Source organism: Cyprinodon tularosa, unplaced genomic scaffold, assembly GCF_016077235.1.
Source record: "Cyprinodon tularosa strain WSP-4 unplaced genomic scaffold, ASM1607723v1 ctg770, whole genome shotgun sequence".
Taxonomy (NCBI): domain Eukaryota; kingdom Metazoa; phylum Chordata; class Actinopteri; order Cyprinodontiformes; family Cyprinodontidae; genus Cyprinodon; species Cyprinodon tularosa.
The window spans coordinates 290,793-317,500 of NW_024039530.1; the positions used below are offsets into that span (position 1 = coordinate 290,793).

General features: G+C 38.5%; 1 protein-coding gene across 1 annotated transcript in view; it reads right to left on the bottom strand.

The window, feature by feature from the left end:
• Positions 1 to 210: 210 nt before the first annotated feature.
• LOC119773603 (solute carrier organic anion transporter family member 3A1-like) overlaps positions 211 to 26,708 on the bottom strand; it is a 65,071-nt gene continuing 38,573 nt past the window's right edge. Inside the window, exons 3-10 of the mRNA XM_038270659.1 lie at positions 18,108 to 18,206; positions 15,532 to 15,801; positions 15,262 to 15,426; positions 7,692 to 7,890; positions 7,473 to 7,608; positions 7,215 to 7,387; positions 780 to 844; positions 211 to 587 (exon numbers count right to left, since the gene is read on the bottom strand). Of these exons, the coding sequence (XP_038126587.1) occupies positions 211 to 587; positions 780 to 844; positions 7,215 to 7,387; positions 7,473 to 7,608; positions 7,692 to 7,890; positions 15,262 to 15,426; positions 15,532 to 15,801; positions 18,108 to 18,206 (1,484 nt within the window). The remainder of the gene's footprint in view (positions 588 to 779; positions 845 to 7,214; positions 7,388 to 7,472; positions 7,609 to 7,691; positions 7,891 to 15,261; positions 15,427 to 15,531; positions 15,802 to 18,107; positions 18,207 to 26,708) is intronic.

Genomic DNA, 26,708 nt, shown 5'->3' on the forward strand with positions numbered 1-26,708 from the left:
TGCTTTCATAGTGAAAACTGAAAAACTCACACAAATAAATTTGTTTCTAAGTCAGTTTGCGACTATTTTTTTCAGGAACTCCTGGTGTTGTTTTTAACAGATCTAATGTTTTTGATGAACAATGCTCTACTTGTATACAACACCAAAGAGAGTCTGTACATCAGAGCAGATGAACGTTAACAGCTCCTGCTAACTCAATGGAAATCACTCCTATAAAACCGACTCCATGTTGTCACTGGTCTCCTGGTCTTCTAGGTTGTATATAAATTTTGTCCTGTTCCTTGGGTTCTGGGTAATCTCCTTACCCAAATTGTCCAGAGTCACATTAGAAGCGAAAAGTTCATTAGGGGTGAGGTAGCCCTCGTTGTTCTTGATGTACCTCCTGTAGTTGTTTTTCAGGCACTGCCACGTGGTGGCGTACAGGAGGAACGCGGAGGACTTCAGCACGATGGCGATGCTGACGTACAGATGCCTGTAGGCCACGTTGTCGTAAAGCATGCAGGCGCCCTTCTCGCCGCAGACGGAGCTCCAGGACAGACAGGTGGAGTCGATCCCCATTCCGAAGATCAGAGGGGGAGGGATGAAGCCTGGAGGGAAAGTGGGAATGTGCAGAGACAGCGGGTCAAAAGGCCAAGAAGAGCACAGGTTTGAGCTCAAGCTCCAGCTGTGCCTGAGCCGTCAGACTGATGCCGTTGTTAAGGAAGGTGAAAAACCATTCTGACATTTCAATGTCACAGTTAAACTACAGAGCAATCAAGGTGTAAAGTGTAATATCTTACCGATCAGCCTCAGGAGGAGGAAAAGAACTCCAAGAGCGTAGGATTTAAGCTCTGGGTTTACAGTTCTATTGAGGAAAACAAGAACATGGTGATTAATGCACACATCTCAGCTTGATCCAGTGATGCAGGACAAGAACTCTGCAATGTAAACGCTGATGATTGTAACAATGTGTATGAAGCATAAAAAGATGAACAAAACATCTGAAAACAAATCCAAAAAAAGGTAACATTGCAGCAAAGTCAAATAATTTATTGTCTCAAGAGTTTCCTTTAGTTTCCTGTTTTGTTGTGTAGGAACCCATGCTGGTCACATTTCCACAGCAATCATTGAAATGATGATAATAATGATTTCCACAGATTATTACAATCTGCTCATTTTCAATCTGAACACTGCAAAAACGATCTAGAAATAAGTAAAAATTTCTTAAATTAAGTGTATTTACCCTTAATTTGAGCAGGTAAATGAGATAGTTTGCCAATGGAATGAGTATTTTTACTCTTACAATAAGATAATTAGATAATATGCACTTGAAATAAGACAATGCAATTGTGTTTTCTTATTTTAAGTGTAAATTGTCTTGTTCCATTGGCAAAATGTCTCTTACCTCCTCAATCCAAGAACAAATGCACTTATTTTATGAAAAAATGACTTATCTAGATTTAGATTTTTTGCAGTGAAGAATATCAGTCCTGATAAAGACAACAGAAAACCTCTGATTATACCGCCTATTCCTAGTTTAACAACATGTAAAAACTTCTATAGAATTAAACTCTACATAAGATATTATCAAAATATATATCATATAAAAATGTCCAAGATACTTAAAGCGATTAAAATGTCTTGCAGGAGACAATGAGTCCAAACCATCAAATGATCTTCTTTCAAGCTGCTCTAAAACAGCATTACGACTTTTTCAATCTAGTTTAACCGGAACCTTTTGGAGTCTTGTGACACTTTTCTAGAATAGTTTTATTTTTAATGGATATTTTATTGGATTAGATCAAGCTGGCAAAGGATTTTGTGTTTTTTTAAGGCAGCATAGACATGTTGTTGGACTTTGTTGAATTGTATTTACACTGCCATATCACAACTAAAGTGGGTTATGATCGCCATGAAACAAACCACATAGCCTTGTGTTATACAGTGACATTCAATACATCAGAATATACATTACTTTTAGGTTTTTGATTAAAAGAAGCTTTTGATAATAAAACTATTTTAGAAGTTACTAAACAAACTTTTCATTGCGATGTTGCGTCCCTAATCTGTTTTGTGTAAAAAACAAAGGTTTGAAAACTTGCGGACATCAAACTTGGACACACACATGTAAAGAGAACAAATATCTTTCACTAACAGGATTAAGGTTTAGAAAAGTTTTATGTTAAAAATTGATGAAGAAAAAGGATTAATTAACTTCCATTATTATCAATAATATTAATAGACTACATTTGTATGCATAATTGTCATAAATTTTAATTGTAGATAACATGTTAAAAACCCTTAATTATATTTAATATTCTAGGCCAATATCTGTAATACATGAATATTAAATATTTTGATATATTACATCCTTGAAAGCCTTGAAGCTTTCCACAAATGTGTTGCAAAAAAGTTCAACTCAAGATGCTATTAATTGACAGTATCAGTGGTGTGCACAGGCTTTTTGAAAGGCAGGGGTGGAAAGGGAAAAAAGGGCACGTATAGTGTGTTCCCACCATTGTAGAGGGCAATTTAACACCTGTTTTTGCTCCTGGGAGGATATTTTTGCATTTTGACGCACACAATTTTTAAAAATTGAGCCACCAGGGGGGGACGACCCTCCCCCCGTCCATGTCTCTAATTAGAAGTGGATGATATTAATGCTTCTCTAAATTCTCCTTAGGTGTCAATGGTTGTTTGTCCTGTTTGTCTCTGTGTTTCCCTGCGATGGACTGGTGACCTGTCCAGGGTGGAACCCGCCTCTCGCCCTTAGACAGCTGGAGATAGACACCAGCGCCCCTGGAAGCAAAATGGATGGATGGATGGATGGATGATATTAATCCTTACTGAGGCCATCTCATATTTCACAAGAAAGATAGAATTGTCTTAACTGCACTTGGAAAAAAATATCTAAAGCAGGGGTCTTCAACGTTTTCAAGGCCAAGGACCCCCAAACTGATTGCGAGATGGAGCAGGGACCCCCTAATTATATATATTGTGTGAAATTGTGTTATATTAAACTGGTCCTATAGTCACTCTTTTACATATGGAGTCATGTAACGAAAGTAATTTCTCTCTGGGATTATTAAAGTATTTCTGATTCTGATTCCTTGTTGATGGGACAGGTGTTGTGAATGAAATGGTGCCCAGGTTTGAAAGAGTGTGCATTGATGACTGAAGGACATCTTCTGCTTCCATTTATATGTTTACTACAGTGCGTTGAATTCATGTTAATGTGTATTTAAAGACATTTTAATTAGTGCAAAAAATTGCAGGAGGGAATATAAAAAAAAGTAATCAAACAAGACTTTCGCGACCCCCATGCAGTACCTTCGCGGACCCCCTAGGGGTCGCGGACCCCCTGTTGAAGACCTCTGATCTAAAGAGAAAAGAGACTATAGTAGCAGTGCCATTGTGAGGTCATAAAACCTTATTGAGAAAAATCTGATTTAAGTGCTTTTGAACAGTGGAAAATTTTCTTTTCTTGAATTTTGATTGCTAAAAGAAAACACAGGTTGTAGTTTACGGCCAATGGTCATCCACTAAAGAAACAGGATGTTCATTTTAGGGGTCCTTTATAGACTTAGACAGATTTTATTTTGTCATTTTCTAAACACAATTGTAAACAAAAACACATTTTGTTAAGTACATCTCTCTAGACTATTTCATTTTTTAAAGTGCAGGTAAGAAGCAGTGATAATTACATTGTAATGACAATATGATAATAAATGATGATGATTAACAGAGATGGAAAGTAACAAAGTACAAATACTTCGTTACTGTACTCAAGTAGATTTTTCTGATATTTTTACTTTACTTTACTACTTATTTTTATGGCGACTTTTTACTTTTACTCCTTACATTTTTACACAAATATCTGTACTTTCTACTCCTTACATTTTAAAAAATTGGCTCGTTACTTTAGTTTTGAATCATTTCAATGGAGTTACCGTTATTATTTTTCACGTCATCAATACCAAATTCAATCTAATTGGATGGGAATCTACGTTGCATTTGACGCACCACTACAAGATGAATCGACAGATTCGGCGGTATTCATTGGCGGCAAATCATTGCAGCTTGGTGGCGGTGGCGTTAGCATAGTAGCATGGACGACGAGATGATTGAAAATGAACACAACAGAGATCTAGTCCTATTGGCAGACATCCATTTAAATGAAAAAAGTGGTTTCTACTTTTACTTTTATACTTTAAGTAAATTTACAAGTCTGTACTTTGTTACTTTTACTTGAGTAAAGAAGTTTAATCAGTACTTCCACTTTAATCAGGGTATTTTTTAACACAAGTATCTGTACTTTTACTCAAGTACGGAAAGTGAGTACTTTTGCCATCTCTGATGATTAATGATTATAATGACCTTAGCATAGCATTTTTTGCTAAACTGTGTCCATTTCACACTGATCCAACAAATTGGAAAATTCACTAAGTCACACATGAGAAGAACACCCATGTACGTGTTGTTAGGCACATGTTAATCACACTCACTCAAGAAAAATATGAAGGACTTTCAAGGATGAGTGTCTTTTATAACTGCTTTCAAAAACTTCCCAGGACCTTAAACGTATCGTTTCACAAACTCTAGAAATTTGGGAGCCCTACAGCATGCAACTTCTGTCTCTACATGGTTACAGTATTTACATTTTCAGTTGCTCTTAAATACAGTGAAATGAATCCCTAATACAGCTTTCCACATGCAAACTGAACATTTCATGCATACAGATTTAGTACCATGAGGCCGCAAATACAGTAACGCATGTATGAGAGCATCCTCCTCCTTTGTGCTCCTGGCTAGCGTCTTATGCGATCGTAGATTCTCTCCTACTTGCGTGTGGACCTGCCTCTGTTTACTGATGACTACTTTTCCTGACCTATTTAAGCAAACTTCTACATGTTTCTCAAAATAACTGCCATTTTGGAAAGCCATGACTTTGAAACAGAAAAAGCATCCTGTATTACAGTTATTGAGCTGTTCTAAGTACAGATGGCATGCTTCAGTGGCAGATGGGTTAGGGAGCATAGTGAAGGCTGGCTATCCGATCCAATAGCTTAGCTAATTAACCCGCTAAGATCAGTTTAAAGACGCACAGTGTCGCTTTTCAAGGACAAGAAAAGAAACAAGCAATTCTGCACATAAATTGTTTTTGCTTAAAATGTATTAAACTCCATACTTCTGGCAGCTTTTTACCAGACTTTACATCTATTTACAAATCCTCCACAGAGATCCGTTGTTTTAGTTGATGCTGACCTTAAATTTATCGAACAGAACCTGAGGGCAGATTTAGTCTTAAATTTTGTAAATATATAATTAGATACATACAATTGCTGTGCTTCCATGATTTCCAATTCCAAATTATTACAAAATAGAAACAATTATTAAAACTGCAATATTCAATATTTTTGTAGCAGTGGCAATCCAATATATATATTGGATTGCCACTGCTACAAAAATATTGATATACATATATGTATATATATATTTGTATGTATATAGGTATATATATGTATACATATATATATATATGTATACATACACATGTATATATATATATATATATATATATATATACACATATATACACTCACCGGCCACTTTATTAGGTACACATGTCCAACTGCTCGTTAACACTTAATTTCTAAGCAGCCAATCACATGGCGGCAACTCAGTGCATTTAGGCATGTAGACATGGTCAAGACAATCTCCTGCAGTTCAAACCGAGCATCAGTATGGGGAAGATTTGAGTGACTTTGAACGTGGCGTGATTGTTGGTGCCAGAAGGGCTGGTCTGGGTATTTCAGAAACTGCTGATCTACTGCGATTTTCACGCACAACCATCTCTAGGGTTTACAGAGAATGGTCCGAAAAAGAAAAAACATCCAGTGAGCGGCAGTTCTGTGGGCGGAAATGCCTTGTTGATGCCAGAGGTCAGAGGAGAATGGCCAGACTGGTTCGAGCTGATAGAAGGGCAACAGTGACTCAAATAACCACCCGTTACAACAAAGGTGGGCAGAAGAGCATCTCTGAACGCACAGTACGTCGAACTTTGAGGCAGATGGGCTACAGCAGCAGAAGACCACACCGGGTGCCACTCCTTTCAGCTAAGAACAGGAAACTGAGGCTACAATTTGCACAAGCTCATCGAAATTGGACAATAGAAGATTGGAAAAACGTTGCCTGGTCTGATGAGTCTCGATTTCTGCTGCGACATTCGGATGGTAGGGTCAGAATTTGGCGTCGACAACATGAAAGCATGGATCCATCCTGCCTTGTATCAACGGTTCAGGCTGGTGGTGGTGGTGTCATGGTGTGGGGAATATTTTCTTGGCACTCTTTGGGCCCCTTGGTACCAATTGAGCATCGTTGCAACGCCACAGCCTACCTGAGTATTGTTGCTGACCATGTCCATCCCTTTATGACCACAATGTACCCAACTTCTGATGGCTACTTTCAGCAGGATAATGCGCCATGTCATAAAGCTGGAATCATCTCAGACTGGTTTCTTGAACATGACAATGAGTTCACTGTACTCAAATGGCCTCCACAGTCACCAGATCTCAATCCAATAGAGCATCTTTGGGATGTGGTGGAACGGGAGATTCGCATCATGGATGTGCAGCCGACAAATCTGCGGCAACTGTGTGATGCCATCATGTCAATATGGACCAAACTCCCTGAGGAATGCTTCCAGCACCTTGTTGAATCTATGCCACGAAGAATTGAGGCAGTTCTGAAGGCAAAAGGGGGTCCAACCCGTTACTAGCATGTGGTACCTAATAAAGTGGCTGGTGAGTGTGTATATATATATATATATATATATATATATATATATATATATATATATATATATATATATAGATCATGTTTTGAACTAATGTCTAAAATGTCTCAGGGTGAATGCTTGATGTGAATGCTTGATATGAATGCTTTGTCAAATTTGTGAATGGCAGAAGGAGGCAGATTGCAAAGAAGAGGAGAAGCCATCATGAAAATCATGAGCCCAGATACAAGCCGCCTCTTTATCTGCACCTACTTACAGACTTTATCACTAAAAATGTATGTATAAGTGACAAATATTCCCCTGTTTGTCTGTATTTCTCTCATGACACCTGTCCTGATGAATCACGCTTGCAGTGTTCATGAATCTCTGACTCACACCAGCACTTCCTGCCAGCTCCAAATGTTAGTGGCTCCCTCTTGTGGGCAAACTGGGATAGTACCTGATGAGGATGATGACAGAGGGTGTCTGAGCCATGGCTCCGATCATGCTGCATACACAGATAACACAGAGGAAGGTGAGGAATGCACGCTGACATCCGGGGCTGGGGCACTTCCCCGGTAAAGCCACGTTCTCGTCGCTGAGGCTGGATATACACCAACAGCTGCTCAGGTTCTGACACAAAGACAAGAACCGGACTGTAAAGCACTGTTTGTTGGGAACAATCATGGTATTACTTTTTGTTGTTTTCTCCACTCACTGGTTTGGTGCAGCCAGCAAAGCAGGCTGAGATGTAGGTGACTCCATTGGAGCCACAGACTGGACTCACTGACGCCGTGTAACAGTTACAGTTACTGTTGCAGGCGGACTCTGGTTGTTTCTTTGACTGCAGTGTCCTACAGAGGTGGTGGAAGATCATATCAGCAGGATAAATACCGGAAAGATTCAGAATTGATTTCACCACATTCAAAATTCTCACTCATTGTTGTAGGCGACTGTAACCCCAGCGACAGGCCCCGTGTCGCAGCCCAAGAAGAGGAAAGACACGTAACAAGCCGTGGACACCAGGTTGACCAGCATGGCCATGCGGACAGCCCCCAGAGCGGAAAGGTTCAGCTTCTTAACCAGAAGCCCCCCGAGGAAGATACCCAAACAGGCACAGGGGATAGCTGTCATACCTGGAGAAGAAGAAGACTAGTCACCTTCATACGGAAATCTAATTGGTGAATAAAGGAATTCGGACAATGAAGATGTCAGAGTAAATGAAAGCGGTGGAAGGAAATGAAAAAAATGACATTTTAAGCTATGTAAAGAAGTAAAAGCTTGTCAGGATATCGGGAGATTTTTATCACCATCAGAGACAGTTTGCAAAAGTATTCATATTATTTCTTTTGCCAAACCAGAGCTACAAACTCAGAGGCTTATTAGCAATATTCTATATCAGGGGTCGGCAACCTTTAACACCGAAAGAGCCATTTGATCTGGTTTCCACGGAAAAGAAAACACTGGGAGCCGCAAATACTTTATGACATCTAAAATGAATATATTTATGAACGCATTTATTAAATAGAAAGAAAAAATATTTAAAAAAAACAACAACAACTTCCCTTTCATGCTTCGGGGTTCACCCCAGCCGTACACATTAGTGCTTTGACTACCCTTTTGAAGACGGACTATCATCTTATCTAAAATGAAGATAACACTGTTTATATTGCTTTTTCTTACCTTTACACTTTGTATAAACAACTAAAGTGTGTTGCTTATGAAATCCACGAAGTGCTACAGAGAAAATTTAATTTTATAATTATAATACAATGTCTGAATGTCTCTTTCAAATAAATTAAAAAGCTGAATTTAAATTATCCATGTAGCAAACAAAAGTAGAAAAATGCCGTGAGCTGTCATCCTTATATCGCCTTTGGGCTTTCAGAGCATGTTGCGGAGCCTTGACCTGAATTTCAAAAATAAATTGGGGAAAAAAGAACTGTGTCACTAAACAATGAAAAATAAATATTTGCAAAATATCTGCATAAATATTTATTTAACCTGGTTAATGGGACTTCTGCTCCTGAACCTCTACGAACAGCGTCTGCAAATCGGGGCTGTACGAAGTCACTCTCATCTTTACGCAGGACTGTAAGCTGCCATCTGTCAATTAAATACTTAGTTTTTTTTTTAAGTAATTTATTTTCCCAAGCCAATCAGAGCTGCAGTTTAAGGATGAAAGAGCCGCATGCGGCTCCGGAGTCGCGGGTTGCCGACCCCTGTTCTATATGATAAACTAACACAAAGTGTGGGATAATTGTAAAGAAGAAAGAAAATCTGACATGTGGAGTGTAATTGTAATAAATCCTACATTGTAAAGATAACTTTCAGATCGACTGGGGAACATTGCCTCTTAGTTTCTATTAAATACCGGATGGAGAACAAATGTCAACTGTTATTTTTATGTCTTTTCACAGATTCTCAATTGGATACAGGTATAAACCTGGTTTTCTACTGTTCCATTGCTATTAAATTGGATCCAAACCATTATGTTTTAGCTTTGCCTGCATCTTAAGGATTAACTTGCTGAAAGGTCAACATGATCTCGAGCGTCTCTCTCATTCTACAGTAGTCGATGCTCTTCTTGCCATGTGTGTCAGTGTGGGTGGTTGGCCATTTGTTGCAGGGTTTGCCTCCCTGCTCAACAGGATAGAGTTCAATACAGGTGCTGGTCATAAAATTAGAATATCATGAAAAAGTAGATTGATTTCAGTAATTCCATTTAAAAAGTGAAACTTGTATATTATATTCATACATTACATACAAACTCATATATTTCAGATGTTTATTTTGTTTAATTTTGATGATTACAAATGACAACAAATGAAAATATCAAATTCATCATATCAGAAAATTAGAATATTACTGAAGACCAATAAAAACAAAGGATTTATAGAAATGTTGGCCAACTGAAAAGTATGAACATGAAAAGTATGAGCATGTACAGCACTCAGTATTTAGTTGGGCCTCCTTTGGCCTGTATTACTGCAGCAATGCGGCGTGGCATGGAGTCGATCAGTCTGTGGCACTGCTCAGGTGTTATGATAGCCCAGGTTGCTCTAATAGTGGCTTTTAGCTCTTCTGAATTGTTGGGTCTGGTGTATTGCATCTTCTTCTTCACAATACCCCATAGATTTTCTATGGGGTTAAGGTCAGGAGAGTTTGCTGGCCAATTAAGAACAGGGATACCATGGTCCTTCAACCAGGTACTGGTAGCTTTGGCACTGTGTGCAGGTGCCAAGTCCTGTTGGAAAATGAAATCTGCATCTCCAAAAAGTTGGTCAGCTGCAGGAAGCATGAAGTGCTCTAAAACTTCCTGGTATGTGGCTGCGTTGACCCTGGACCTCAGAAAACACAATGGACCAACACCAGCAGATGACATGGCACCCCAAACCATCACTGACTGTGGAAACTTTACACTGGACTTCAAGCAACGTGGATGAAGTGCCTCTCTTCTTTTCCTCCAGACTCTGGGACCTTGATTTCCAAAGGAAATGCAAAATTTACTTTCATCAGAGAACATGACTTTGGACCACTCACCAGCAGTCCAGTCCTGTTTCTCTTTAGCCCAGGCAAGACGCTTCTGACGCTGTCTGTGGTTCAAGAGTGGCTTGACACAAGGAATGCGACAGCAGAAACCCATGTCTTTCATACGTCTGTGTGTGGTGGTTCTTGAAGCACTCACTCCAGCTGCAGTCCACTCTTTGTGAATCTCCCCCACATTTTTGAAGGGGTTTTGTTTCACAATCCTCTCCAGGGTGCGGTTATCTCTCTTGCTTGTACACTTTTTTCGACCACATCTTTTCCTTCCCTTCGCCTCTCTATTAATGTGCTTGGACACTGAGCTCTGTGAACAGCCAGCCTCTTTAGCGATGACCTTTTGTGTCTTGCCCTCCTTGTGCAAGGTGTCGATGGTCGTCTTTTGGACAACTGTCAAGTCAGCAGTCTTCCCCATGATTGTGTAGCCTATAGAACTAGACTGAAAGACCATTTAAAGGCTTTTGCAGGTGGTTTGAGTTAATTAGCTGATTAGAGTGTGGCACCAGGGGCCATCAATTTTGAACCTTTTCACAATATTCTAATTTTCTGATATGATGAATTTGAGATTTTCATTTGTTGTCATTTGTAATCATCAAAATTAAACAAAATAAACATCTGAAATATATGAGTTTGTATGTAATGTATGAATATAATATACAAGTTTCACTTTTTAAATGGAATTACTGAAATCAATCTACTTTTTCATGATATTCTAATTTTATGACCAGCACCTGTAGAGAGCTACCTTCCATTTCAAGGATGTTTACAAGAGAGCTTACTGAACCTCTAACTATAACTGACATGATCCCACCATGAAATTAGTGACTTGAATTCTTTTCCTCTGGCCATAGTTCTGTTCAAGTCTGACACAGTCCTACACAGCAAAAAAATGAATTCTGAAGGGGACTTTTTTTCCTTAAAATTAAGTTCATTTTTTCTTTAATTGCAGAGGTAAGTCAGACACTTTGCCAATGGAACAAGACAATTTACACTTATTTTAAGAAAAAAAGTATTGCATTATGTCTTATTTCAAGTGAATATTATCCAACTTTCACATTTTAAGAGTAAAAAAAACTCATTAAATTGGCAAATCATCTTATTTACCCACTCAACTTAAGATTATATACATTTAAATGTATTGTGGGGGATTTCCCCAAATTTTTTAAAAGAACCCCCCTCTCCACTTAAAAAAACAAAATGCACATGGACAACCCAACGAGATAGAACGCCTATTAAACGTGCGTGACGTCACTTAACGTTTATCTTCTTTAGACATTGTCAAGTTTCTTTTTAAAAGTTGTTCTATGTAGAGCGGTGATGATTTAGAAGAAATTATAGCGATCTCAGTTAGCTTACCGTTCGGACAGATGATCACTGATTTTTGCTCCCTTTTGGTCATATAACTCCTCCTCCACCCCGCGGTGCCTGCGCCATCTTTGTTATTAGTTATGTTATTACTGTGGGGTAGTGACAGCCTATGGCGGCAGTGGGCCGCTGTGACAGCAAATCCCATACTGCTTTACGAGGAGTGCTCTCAGTGCAAAACATTATGGGATAGCCTATATTTGCCTCTCATGAGGCCTTTCTTTTCTTCTCATACACTTCATAGACACTTTTTCTCTTACGACCCTCGGCCATTTTCAACGAACCGTGGTGAGAAGCTGAGCTTCAATGACTGTCTGAAAGCGTAGCTCACAACACAGACATATGTCTGAAAGTGCGCAGAAAAAGATAGCTAACGGGACGAGCATGTAGGACAGCCTTACGTAAACATATCACCAGAATGATTGACAGTTAGGAGGACCACTTATTTAGATGATCCATCCGGAAATAAAAGATTTTCCTCTACAGTATACCTAAATTAACAATCTTTACTTATTTCTGTATAATTTTTGCAGTGTAAAGGGAGTCGACTGAGCTGCTGTAACTAACTACAGGTGCTGGTCATAAAATTAGAATATCATGAAAAAGTAGATTGATTTCAGTAATTCCATTTAAAAAGTGAAACTTGTATATTATATTTATACATTACATACAAACTCATATATTTCAGATGTTTATTTTGTTTAATTTTGATGATTACAAATGACAACAAATGAAAATCTCAAATTCATCATATCAGAAAATTAGAATATTGTGAAAAGGTTCAAAATTGATGGCCCCTGGTGCCACACTCTAATCAGCTAATTAACTCAAACCACCTGCAAAAGCCTTTAAATGGTCTTTCAGTCTAGTTCTATAGGCTACACAATCATGGGGAAGACTGCTGACTTGACAGTTGTCCAAAAGACGACCATCGACACCTTGCACAAGGAGGGCAAGACACAAAAGGTCATCGCTAAAGAGGCTGGCTGTTCACAGAGCTCAGTGTCCAAGCACATTAATAGAGAGGCGAAGGGAAGGAAAAGATGTGGTCGAAAAAAGTGTACAAGCAAGAGAGATAACCGCACCCTGGAGAGGATTGTGAAACAAAACCCATTCAAAAATGTGGGGGAGATTCACAAAGAGTGGACTGCAGCTGGAGTGAGTGCTTCAAGAACCACCACACACAGACGTATGAAAGACATGGGTTTCTGCTGTCGCATTCCTTGTGTCAAGCCACTCTTGAACCACAGACAGCGTCAGAAGCGTCTTGCCTGGGCTAAAGAGAAACAGGACTGGACTGCTGGTGAGTGGTCCAAAGTCATGTTCTCTGATGAAAGTAAATTTTGCATTTCCTTTGGAAATCAAGGTCCCAGAGTCTGGAGGAAAAGAAGAGAGGCACTTCATCCACGTTGCTTGAAGTCCAGTGTAAAGTTTCCACAGTCAGTGATGGTTTGGGGTGCCATGTCATCTGCTGGTGTTGGTCCATTGTGTTTTCTGAGGTCCAGGGTCAACGCAGCCACATACCAGGAAGTTTTAGAGCACTTCATGCTTCCTGCAGCTGACCAACTTTTTGGAGATGCAGATTTCATTTTCCAACAGGACTTGGCACCTGCACACAGTGCCAAAGCTACCAGTACCTGGTTGAAGGACCATGGTATCCCTGTTCTTAATTGGCCAGCAAACTCTCCTGACCTTAACCCCATAGAAAATCTATGGGGTATTGTGAAGAAGAAGATGCAATACACCAGACCCAACAATTCAGAAGAGCTAAAAGCCACTATTAGAGCAACCTGGGCTATCATAACACCTGAGCAGTGCCACAGACTGATCGACTCCATGCCACGCCGCATTGCTGCAGTAATACAGGCCAAAGGAGGCCCAACTAAATACTGAGTGCTGTACATGCTCATACTTTTCATGTTCATACTTTTCAGTTGGCCAACATTTCTATAAATCCTTTGTTTTTATTGGTCTTCAGTAATATTCTAATTTTCTGATATGATGAATTTGAGATTTTCATTTGTTGTCATTTGTAATCATCAAAATTAAACAAAATAAACATCTGAAATATATGAGTTTGTATGTAATGTATGAATATAATATACAAGTTTCACTTTTTAAATGGAATTACTGAAATCAATCTACTTTTTCATGATATTCTAATTTTATGACCAGCACCTGTATATGTTCTGTTTCATCAGCTGAACTTAAATAGCTCATCTGCATCTGTTTAGCTGTTTCTTACATTAAAAACATTGTCATTCATTCCTGCTGCCACCAGACTCTATAATAATGCACTATAACCACAATAACTCCTTTAAAAATCACTGTGCAGCTACATTATAGTTTTTTATTTATTGACTGTGCAATATCCTGTGCAATACGCTGAATGTGCAATTTTTCTTCACCTGTATATAAGCCATCCGGATTGTACATATTTTTATTTCTTACTTTTTTATTGCTTATTTTTATTTTGTTTTTCATTGTGTGCGATACATGTACACTTGCAGCTTAATCCTATTTATCTTGATGTACTGTATATTTATTGCTTATTCTTAATGCACCTTTTTCCTCCCTGTTTGCACCTTCTGTAACTTCTATGCCGATATGTGACGAGTGAATTTCTCCACTGTGAGATCAATAAAGCTCATCTAATCTGATCTAATCTAATCTAAACCTTTAACTGGCCCTGAGATGATATGAGGTGTGAATTATTGCTACACATAGAAAAATGATTTGAAATGAACAGATTTGGAAAATACACAATGATGAATTACAAATCATATATTATATATATTTAATTGAACAAGTAAAATTAAAAAAATAATTTTTTGAGTTTTTTACTCTAGGCGGATGCAAATTTAAGCAAAACTTCATCATGTAATTCAAAACATAAAGCAGATGCAGATTGAGATTTTAGTCAGTTAGCTGAATAAGCTAAAGATGGACAGATCTTCAACCACTTCACTAGGAAAAATCTAAATCTGTATAAGTTGTTTTTTCTCAAAATAAGTGCATTTGTTCTTGGTTTGAGGAGGTAAAAGAGACCTTTTGCCAATCGAACAAGACAATTTACACTTAAAATAAGAAAAAACAATTGCATTGTCTTATTTCAAGTGCATGTTATCTAATTATCTTGTTTTAAGAGTAAAAACACTCATTCCACTGGTAAACTGTCTCATTTACCTACTCATGTTAAGGGTAAATACACTTAATTTAAGAAAATTTTACTTATTTCTAGGTCATTTTTCCAGTGTTAGATGGAAGTGCTTCCAAAGTGATGCTTGGTATGTGTTAGAAGTATAGTCACTGGTTGTAGACATGTGCCACTTTAGCCATGAGGGGTTTAAAAGGAGAACTTGGACCATAGATAGTCTACAATGACTTATTCTGTACCAGATGAACACAAGCGTGCTTGGTGTGAGGGATTGCTTTCGAGTCAATGAGTCGATGCAGTCAGCTGGTTTTCCTTTAATAGGCACTATATAAATAAACTGAATAAAATTGAATTAAATTCCTTTTGACTGAGATCTTCCATGATGTTACAATGGTAAAATCCCTAGATGCCGAACATTTAGTTAGAAACATGTCTGTCGTACCTAACAGCTGATTGGCTGAGGAGGTGGTGAGGTTAAACTGCTGCTCCAGGTATTTCCCCAGGAACGCAGCAAAGCCTGCAACCACAGCTATCTCCATGCAGGCTGCCAGTGTAATGCAGCTGAACACAGGGTTGGAGAGAAGGTGCCTGGTTACCCGAGGGATCACTGGGTGCATGAAGAAGAAAGGAAAAAAGTAAGAAATAAAAATAAAGTATTGTGTCTTTATTTTCCTTTCCTCCACTTCCTCCAACCATCGGTTCACATCCTCACATCTCAGATGCTCCCAGACTGAGAGTCCGCTGTTCATTTCGAAGCCACGAAACTCTCCGTTGGATTTAGAGTCCTGGCTCTCATGGCTTAACGAAGTAGGCAGCATGGCTTGCTCGCTCTCCCCTCGAGCGTCCATGTCCTGCTCGTCCAGCGCTTGGGGGAAACCGAACATAAAGAGGGCCGACACGAAGAGTAAGGCACTGCAGAGGAGGAAGCCGCCCCACCATGCCCCGATCCAGCGAGGGTCGTCTGGGGTGATGTCCAGTTTACCTGGAACAAAAGGTTCAACAATTTACAACCATGTTTATTAAAATAAAAATAAAAAAAACACTAAATGATCCTCACCTTAATTAGAACTTGCCATGATTTTTGAAAATCACATGCATGCAAAAACTCTGCTGCACAGATTTATTCTAACATCACTATAAGTCCTCTGTTTCAAGCCTTCCTGTCTGTGTTTTAGGTTAGACAGAGTGTAAAAATGTCACTTCATCTTATGTCTCCCTATGATACAATTTTCTATCACTTAATTCATGCCGTGGTATGGTTTGCTTTTTGTTTGCCTGATTCAATCATCCATCTTAGCGCACCAGCATGTTTTTGTCATAACATTTGAGACAACAGGCTTCCTCAGCTCCTTCTTTTCATTTTCTATTCTCTACCTTATGGGGATGATTATAGGAAGCTTAGCACTCTTCACTGTGCTATGAAAAGTGTTAAACATCATTAACAATGTGTGCATAATGGGATGACAAACTGATATCTTTAAAAAAAAAATAGGATATGATTTTTATAAAGTGTTTTACTTGAGTATCAATGTGGATTGTTCTGGTAAGTATGTGGTAAATAACTAACAATGGGGATAAGCAATCCTAAAAATAAAAAAAAACCTGGAAATGGTAAAGGTAATCCTGTAAACACATAAGGTTAGTATAATTTTAAGCTTAACACCAAAAGCTCTTAATAAAATAAATAAATAAATAAATAAATAAATAAATAAGGAATATGAAAGACAAGAAAATAAACATTTAGATATATTCAGACCTTACATAGAGAATTAATTTTTTTCCTGTAATTAAAACTTTTGTTTAGAAATATAATATTATAAGAGTTGAGCTACAGTATGTTAAAGCTACAGTGTGTAATTTTCAGCGACATCTAGCGGTCAGACTGCAGACTGCAGCAACATGAACGTCTCCCCCCCACCGCTTCTCCCCCCCAACAGTACGGCGAGCGTTACGGGACAAAATGTCTTCCACGACGTCCGCATCACCTACCTTCTCAAGTGATGAGGTTTGTTTACATAGATAATTTTACAGATAGTATTTCATTAGTCTGTGTAGGGTATAGATTTCATGTAGACTTAAGATAATAAATATACCCGTTATTTTTTCTACGTCGTTGTGACGTTTTGGTGAGCTGCTTTGCATGGTGATATAAACAGACGAAGTAATTGTAGTCATTAGTTTAACAGCGAGATTGTGTTCGCTGGAAGAATATATATTCCCCGTTTACAGAGTCCAAGTCTTGTTTGTGGCACGGGGGTTACAAGGCAAGGAAGAGGGAAAGGAAGAGGGCAGAGAGGCCGGGGTGAGCGTGCAGCTAGGGCCAGCCGAGGGAGGGGAGCCAGCGGGGTGAGAGCAGAGGAGGAAAGGCTTGAAGATCTCCAAAGGAGCCGGAGAGAAGTAACCGAGGTATATATCCAGAAAATTATTTTACAGAAAATTACTGAATCATTACCTGTGAAACGTCAGGGACGTTGCTGAATAAGTATACTGGAGAGTAACAGCATCATCACGCAGCATGTTATTGTTTTAGACAGGTCTGAGCATCCTGTACTCCAAAAACTGCAGTGATATTAGACAATTGTGTGTGTAGGATTAATTACCTGTCCAAGAGAAAACTGGCAACTTGAGCGTCACTTTGAAAACCTTTTTCCTCCATCAGTGACTTCCATCGTGTAAATGCCGTGCCAATGTTGATCCGTGTTTTTTGTCGTTTCTTGTCACTCTTGCGTTTATTCTCGTCGTGTTTCCGCTTCTTAGATGACGGGGGTTCGGTGTCCGCCGCTTTTCGTTGTGATACAGAGTAGGCATGATCCTCCATTCGTCTGATGTTTGGCCACACAGTGCCAAACAGTTTGCAAAGTCACTCACGCCTGCCGCCTTTGTTCACCTTTCTTGTTACCGAGGCGCAGTATACCTGCTTCTTCTTCTTCTTTGGTTTCAGGCAGACTAAACGCTTCTCAGGCATAATACTGCCATCTACTGTTCAGTACCGTCTCAGTTCATCTCTCTCAACTTGCCGTAGTTATTTTCGAGCGTCATGGGAGATCTCGCAATCGCTAGTTTGTTGCCTCTGCGCTGCCGTAGCGCAAGGATGTCAGCCTCCATGGCTGCGAGACCCGCTCCTATGTAATTATAAATAACGAATTCTAAGGCAACGCAAATGTTATGGTTAAAAGGCTGAGCTCATAGGTGATGATAAATAACATAGTTATGTATAATATATTAAATTTCTGAATTTATATGCCTGTAATTATTACACACTGTAGCTTTAATAATATGGCCACTTACTGGTGTCGATGAAAACAGCATCAACGTAGACTTTGGTACAGATGGAACCTAGGATGAAGCCACAAGCTGGGCCGAAAACTAATGTGGAAAATAAGATACCTGGGAAAAAATAAGACAGAAGAAAAAAGCAAGACCTATTTTATTTTTCAGAATAAAATCAAAGAAAAGCTGAAGGTTGCTGAAGGCAGCATTTATTCAAAGCTGACTTTCAACAAAGAAACTGATGCAGATTGCTGGTGAAGATGCAGACCACTTCTTCTTTGTCAAGTTTCTAAATTTATGTCCCCCAAGGGCACAGTAATGCACAGTCAACACGTTGCACAGACTTATTGATCTAGGACTAGATAATGCAACCACATCAGGACCGATCAAGCAGGAAATGGCTTCTTAGTCTATGAGTATTAGGGAGATGGAGAACCACTCATACAGCAGCTGTGGTTGAGTCCTAAAATGCAAAATGCTGCCTCACTTTGGCTCCGGGACTAAAAGCTTTCCATTGTGTATCAGACTAGGAAGAATCTGTGTGTTTGCAGCAAATAACCTGCTGCAGAAAATGAGGATAGTTATTTCAACATTGGTCTGTTTGCAAAGAATTGGGCAAAAAGCAGAAGAGGTGCTGTTAGAAAAGACACTTTAACAAAATGTGAGATAGTTAGTGTGCAGCTCAGTGTGTTTTAACTCGCTAAACCACTGGAAATAAAATAAGTAAACATCTTTAGTAAAATTATCCAAATTGTGCATAATTTGCAGTAATCCCTCCCCAGTGTCATGGCACTGATTACTGTTAAAGTTCTCGAGGTGTTTTATCCAGTCATTAGTGTTCAGGACATAATTAAAGAAGCTCGACAAGCTAATAAAGTAGTTCTGTTTAGTTTCTCTAGTTTCATCCCAGGAGATGATTTTACAAAGACATGAGCATTGCTGATACCCTTGATCATTGTCTTTTTAGACTCTTGTACAAACATTAGATGTATTAAATCAGAGGCTTCTTAAAATCTGTTTCCATTAACATCAACATGAGAGCTACTGGTTGAAAAAAAAACCTAAAAAAAAAAAACAATATGAGTTGCAAGAACATCATGTTCCACTTTGGGATTAATAAAGTATTTCTGAAGCAAATAAACTGCACGCTTCATCTTAATTGGTCTGCATGACTTTTGTTTCAGGAGAAAATCTTTACATGAGAAAACAGACTCAGTAAATTGGATTACTGGAACCATATCAGTGGCCTGAAGACGCCAAGATGGACTTTGTTTGGTTCAGGTGGAATTAAACATGTGTGGCAGCAAGCATGGACGATTATAAAGACAAGTCTGTCTTCCTGACAGCCAAGCACGGTGGTGGGAGTGTCATGGTGTGTGGCTCTACAGTTTGATGAAGGAACCTGGATGTTTACCCGTACTGTAACAGACTGAAGCACAGTTGGTTACAGTCTGTTCAGAAACTCGTCCACAGGGCAGTTTTCCAACATAACAAACAATAACTTAACATGTTCTTAAGGTAAGTAAGGATCAGCGGCAGCTGGCCAATAGCAAGGGCGGCACCCCACTCACCTAATGACTTTGATTAAGACATAAAAAAATTTAATGAAATTATAGATTTAAATATTTCAAAATATATTATTTCTTAGATGTGCAAGATAAATATTTAATCTTTAAAGGTATACTATGCAACCAGTGTTGATTTTCCAGCGAGGCTCCCCCCAGAGGGCGAAAGTAAAAGTGCACTGTCGTAAATATGCTCAGCTGTTCTCCTGGTTTCTCCGTCAAGCCAGGCGCGGTTGTTTTGAGCTTAGCAGACAGGCGAACGCAACGAATCACCATGTCTACTGCGGTAAGTGACTATTTTGTTCCAATTTTCGAGGTTGAAAATTTAGCATGTTGTCATACATTATTTGTTATGCGTGTCTCTAAATAACAAAGATTGTAGTTAGCCAAGTTCTCGCCGTAAAGCAAGACCGACTCTCGCGATGCACGAGACTTGCAATTGCATGTACGGTATTTCCCCTACAGACCACTAGGGCGGCCGAGAAAACCTTTGTTCGACCTGAAATGACTAATTTGATCATCCAAAATATTATGGAACACATTAACTGAAAAATGTTGCATAGTATGCCTTTAATGATGAGTCTGGTTCGGCGTCGGACTCCTGATGTATTTCTAAATCTTTGCCCGTAGACCCTTGTTTCGCAGTAGCTCCTCTGCAATGCTAAAGGATTGGACCATCCTGGGGCGCAGCTATCCTGCTCCCTGAGCTGAAAGCAACTTTATTTGCCCTCCACCTCCTGCCACAGTTATAAAGTGCTCCTGATTTAGAGGTTTATAGAATTATTTAGCTACAAGGCTTGGCTAACTGCATGCAGCGAGGCTAACGCTTTATTCTGCTTTCCCTGCCTCCTTTTTCCAATGTTTCTCATTTGTAGATGAGCTCTAATAATAGCTTTGGTTAGCTTAGCACTCCTGTGAAGGTTTCATCGTAGGTAAAGGCTCTCACAGTAGTTCACTGGCCTGCCAAAACCTTACAAATGGACTTGGCCCCCCTTTGTAGATAGATGAGAAAGATTTTTAAGCTTTTTAAGGTAAATTGTGACGTGGTGGTTCTACATGCTTGGCAGTAATCAGACCTTAGTGTTGTTAATCAGCTCAAACTTAGCTTTCCAAAACAATTGCCTTTAAAAACATGAAACAGTTGAGTTCCAACAAGACAAAAGCAACTACACAAAAATATTTAAGCATGCATTTATTTCCCTAATTCACAGTATTACACCCTATTAAGTTAAATGTACTTAAGTAAACTGGAAAGGAAATCCATATTTTGTAGCCAAAAAAAAAAAGGTGTTTCTGATCATTTACGATCTCCTCTTGTCATAAATGACAGAGTTAACTTAAATCTGTTGGCTTCCTGGCACTGGTCTAGCTATTAGGCATATAAATGGTTTATGGGATTGAGGTTGAAGCTTTGAGGAGGTTTTCCAGGAAACCTTTCTAAAACCAGCTATAATGAATCATTGGAAAACCCAAATGTTTATAACTAATATCACCAGACCTGAAATGTTCCTCTGGAAGGAAAATAAATTAATTATATTGTTCAGGAAGAGCAGGTTTTATGCTTGTCATAGCTGAAGGTGCTAGGACACAGACTTCAAGGTCTGCAGAAGTGAGTTTTACATAAACATGGACTGAAATCTTTCTAAACCAGGAAAATAATCAATTAATAGTCACAGGAGACAAAGATTAAACTATCTCACCCCAATTCTGTTACAGATATTTCTATCAGAAGTAAAGATGAGGGTTTTGAACTTAAGAGCTCTGAACCAACGGTTGACCATGTTGGTGGCGTCATGTTTGGGTTCTAAACAGACAGATGGCTGAAGCCTGATCACAGCTGGGTAATCCAACAGGATAATGGTGTCAAACACTTCGAAACTTGCTTTAGATGAGATAAAGCAGACTAAAATAAGGCTCCTAAATCAGCCAGGAGCTCAAATATATTGAGAATTGTGTGATAAGAGCAAAAGCTGGATACAAAACAAACCAGTTCACTGGAAAAACGATCTAGATATAAGTTGAATTTTCTTAAATTAAGTTTATTTACCCTTAATTTGAGTAAGTAAATGGGGTAGTTTGCCAATGGAATCAGTATTTTTACTCTTAAAATAAGATAATTGGATAAAATGCACTTAAAATAATAAAATTGCAGTTGTGTGTTCCTATTTTAAGAGTAAATTGTCTTGTTCCATTGGCAAAATGTCACTTTTAACTCCTCAATCCAAGAGCAAATTCATTTATTTTAAGAAAAAATTACTTATCTAGATTTGGATTTTTTACAGTGTTTACATAAAATGTAGAAATTCTTAAATGAAGAGTTTTTTGTTTTGTGTTTGTCCATCCATCCATCATCCATCCATCCATCCATCCATCCATCCATCCATCCATCCATCCATCCATCCATCCCATAAAATGCTGAATAAATTCAAGTTCATGTCACCAAGTCATTTCTAAATCAATAAAGATGTATTTTGTATTATAAATGCAAAGATAAATATTTACAAGCCCCGTATTTTTGACCTTTATACAGTTGATGAGTTTATGTAAACATCTGACACACACTGTATCTATTACATTTATAGTTTTTGCATAAACCTGTACGAACACTGAAACTAACCCAAAAGAACCATGAAGATCTGCACATCTATTCTTATGCAAATCCTAAATGTGTATGTTAAATCTTGGCCTAAATATAAATGTTATATTTATATGCAAATCTATGTGTAAATCTTAACTTTATATCTAAATATATATTTTCTCAAAATCTTAAATCTAAATATTTATCTTTGGGTGTTTTATTAGTATATCTTCTGAAAATGCAAGTCAGATATATTATTTAGTTTTATGATTTAACATATATATTTAGATTTAAGATTTGCATGTAATTTGTATGTATTTATTGGACCATGAGTCCGGAATAAAGTTCATCCATCCATCCATCCATCCATCCATCCATCCATCTATCTATCGATGTAGTGACAACATTTAAATAGATATATAGTATGTAAATATATATATTTTTTTTAATCTATATAAATTTAAATATGATAATTAGCATTTATCATGAGAGGCATGAGGAAAAAAAAACATTAAATGTACCAAATAATGGAAATATCAAAAAAAAAAAAAAATTTATTTCTCATTTTTGCTAAATGTTTACATTGGGCACCCCATAGCACTAAGGACGTGAATGCGATGTGTTTCTGTCATCAGGGATAGTTTCCAATGCTTTCAATGAGCTGTTGTGGACTTTTACTACCGTAAATCCTCCAATATAGGATGGGGCCTTTGTTTCACTCAGGTGCATCTTGGTACAGGCCATTATTGGAAGGAGGCCAGAATTAGAGGCAGGCCTCTATTTCTATTTGATCAAAACAGACTTTCAGAGGAATGAATAAAAACGAGATTTTGTGTCTCTTTGAACCTATAAAATACTAGGTTCATTTATTGAAAAAGTACAGTTGCCAGAACATTATTCAGACATCTTCCATCAGCTACAATGTCTCTGCACGGCAATACGGAAAAGTTTTTTAAAAAATTTATGTAAACTGTTCTGCTATCACAGCGAAATTTAATCTGAGCCAGGCTTAGTGAAAGTAGGCTACCAGTATCAAATATTTCAAGGGAAATTCAGAACAACGAAGGCCAACGAAATTCTGTCATTTTAACGCTTCGTGGTTACCACTAGACCTAACGGTAATCACATGTGTCTTTCAGATTAGGACGATTGTGTAAGGCCGCTACGATCTCTGTGTAAGGATGGGACTTCCCAGGCTAATGGCTTGGATTGGTTACCAAACATTGCCCCCCTGTGGTACTTGTATGTTACTATCACAAGTTGTTGAGGACTGCCCAGGAACATTGTTGGTTCTAATTGTAGCCCCGACCTGCATACGAGTTCGGCCATTATTTACCTTCGCCGACAGCAAGCCGCTAATGGAATTCAGGCCAATATTAGAGGATTTACGGTAACTCTAAAGGAAAAAAATGGTACTACACTCTTTAAAGTAGTAGCAAGTAACATTTTACCTTAATTAATCATCATCTAAGTCCCTGTGATAGTAATTCAAATATTTTTGGGGCGATTGACTCATCTCTCACTACTGGCTCTGGTCAGAAAACCATACTTGCATCTTTCTAGGCAGTTTGCCCCAGTAGCAGTTTCGCTCCTCTGTTTTCTTTCTTGCGATATAACAAACAGTAGCCCAATATAAAGTCATTGGCTTCAGTTACCTCACTTACAGGTGATTATAAAATAGTTCATTTTTGGGGGTTATGACATGTTAGAGTCAGCAAGAAGCAGAAGAAGACCTCTGTCAGAGGAGGAGGAAAAGAGAAAACGTGAATCATATCGGGACAGGACTCTAACAGGAGTACATTCTGGCAAGGAATTTATCCTTCAAACCAAAACAAGGATGAAAACTGATGCAGACCTGAGAATTGTGTTATTGGACTCATAAGAACCATATCTGCTAATCTCTGTTAACATTACTGTTGAGACTTTCGAGTAATCGATTTTTAGCATGCAGCTATAAAACATGGAGAGGCTGAAACACCTTGTGAGAGCAATTAAAAATGGTTCACTCGAGAGGTAGACTCATATAAAAGTCATTTTTTCCAACAAAAAGGCTGCTATACACTAGATTTCATGAGGTAATCTATAATACTACCCACCTTTTCACACATATGGTCATGATCTGTGTCTTCCAGCTGTCTAAGAGTAAGAGCTGCAGCTGCGAGGTGCTGAGCAGCTCATGGAAAACTGTCAGTGTTTAATGCTATCTTCTAAAGGATCCGAAGGGGGAGTGAGACAGGAATTTACTTAGTCATGCTTTAAAACAGAGGTTTTCAATAGGGGGTCCGCAACTCCTACAGGGTCCACGTAGGTACTGCATGGGGGTCGCAAAATTTTTTGGTTGATTAGCCATTTTTTATATATATATTCCCCCCTGCAATTTTTTCCACTAATAGAAATTTCTTTAAATCAACATTGACATGAATTCAACAGACTGTAGTAAACAGATAAATGGAGGCAGAAGATGTCTTTCAGTCATCAATGCACACATTCAGAGACACAGAGGAGCTCCTTCAAGCTGGGCACCGTTTCATTCAAAACACCTGTCCCATCAACCAGGAAGCAGAAATACTTTAATAATCCCAGGGAGAAATTACTTTTCTTTTACTCCATATGTAATCGAGTGACTATAGGACCAGTTTGAGAAAACAAAATTTCATACAATATATATAATTAGGGGTCCCCGCTCCATCTCTCCATCAGTTTGGGGGCCCTTGGCCTGGCAAACTCTAAAGACCCCTGTTTGATATGTGCACTAAAACTGAGAGGACTGCAACAAAGAAACTTATGCCTGTTAAAGATTTTAATCTAACGATTTTAGACGATTTAAACCAAAATATACATAAGTATACCTTCAAAAGGTTCAATCATTTCTTCTGTAAATGTCACAGATCCACAGTTAAGAGAAATCAGGAGGTCCATCTAAACCTCAACTTCCATTACAGTTGATTCAATCTGCATTTTAATGTGATCCACTTATAGGTAGCCACACCTTTTTCTCTGTATGTTGATTTTAATTCATGCTGAGGAACTACAGTAAACAGCGGACCATTAAAATGAGTCCAATGGCTTCCTTTGCCATACGCAGAGGGCTAACCAGGCAACACATGATGTTTAATCAATTATGTACAGCATGTAGTGTACAGAAGGATGAGTGGTTAAAAACCTACCCTGCCCTAAGCGCCCGGACGATCGGATCCACAGCACACAAATGTTTTTTATCGTTAATGGGTCCCAGCAAACCTCAGTATAAAGGGCCAATAGCCTGGAGCAACTTTCAAAGCGAACCAACTGAAGAAAGCAGCACTAATACTAACAAGTATGTGCAGAAAGTTTTTTTTTTTTTTTTTTATGCAGTGACAATTAAAACACAGATCTGCTAACAGCAATTAGGAAATGCCCTTAAGAGAGGATGGTTATCTGCTGGACATTACAGCTTTGGTCGGAGACAATAGCAGCTCTAGATATTTTTTCACAGGAGGAGGCCAAGTGCTGAATCAGGGATTTCCAGAGGTAGATACATGGGCATGGTGCCTGATCAGTGGCGGTTCCAGAACATTTTCATAGGGGTGGTCAGGTAGGGACCAATGTGCACTGAGAGGTGGCTGAAAACTGATGGACATCTTATGCTCAATCTTTACTGATTAAAATAAACCAGCAGAAAAAAGAACGTGCAAAACATCTATATTTCCCAAAATAAATCACTGAAGACAAACCAAATTTTTATTAGGGTCCCTGCCTATAAAACTATGTGAATATTCATATATTAGTGCCATGTAAATGAATTTATGGTTCTACATAGTATATACATTAAATGGGTTGAGCAATGCTCTTTATCTATGTGACTGTAGAGATAAACTCTCCCCTAAAAAACCTAAAGACTAATTTATAAAAGAGCAAACATTCTGTATTACACCTCTTTATTTGCAATATATTGTTTTTTGCTTCATTTTTGTACCAAAATCTTGTATTAAAAAGGGTTAAAATGTCAATTTATGACTATCACTGCTGCCACCATCAGGGTCAGCGGAGAACTGCAGGTTCCAGAGGTATTGAATTAAAGAAGAAGTATATTCAGAATTCAAACTTCTGAAAGTATTTTATATATGAAAGTATTACTTACTGCTCGATAATTTCATTTGAATGTTCTTTACTGGAGGCATCCATGTTTGTTAAAGAACACTACTGCCACCTACCGGTTTGTGACATCACGGTGCAAAACCCGTCCGTGGTGGATTATGAATCGGAAAAGGTGAAATGTATGTGAAAAGCATTGTCTGTTTCACTATAGCTCTGGTGAATTTCAATGGTGAAGTCCTCTGGAAATCTTCAATAATTGTTGTTGATTGCAGATGTGTCCTAACCTGACTCCGCCAGATGGATTTGCTCCGCATATCCATCTGGAAACCTTCTGTTGAGGTAATTTTGGGAAGGGGCGAAAATACTGGTTTGCTGATTGGCCTATGTTGGTGATAGACG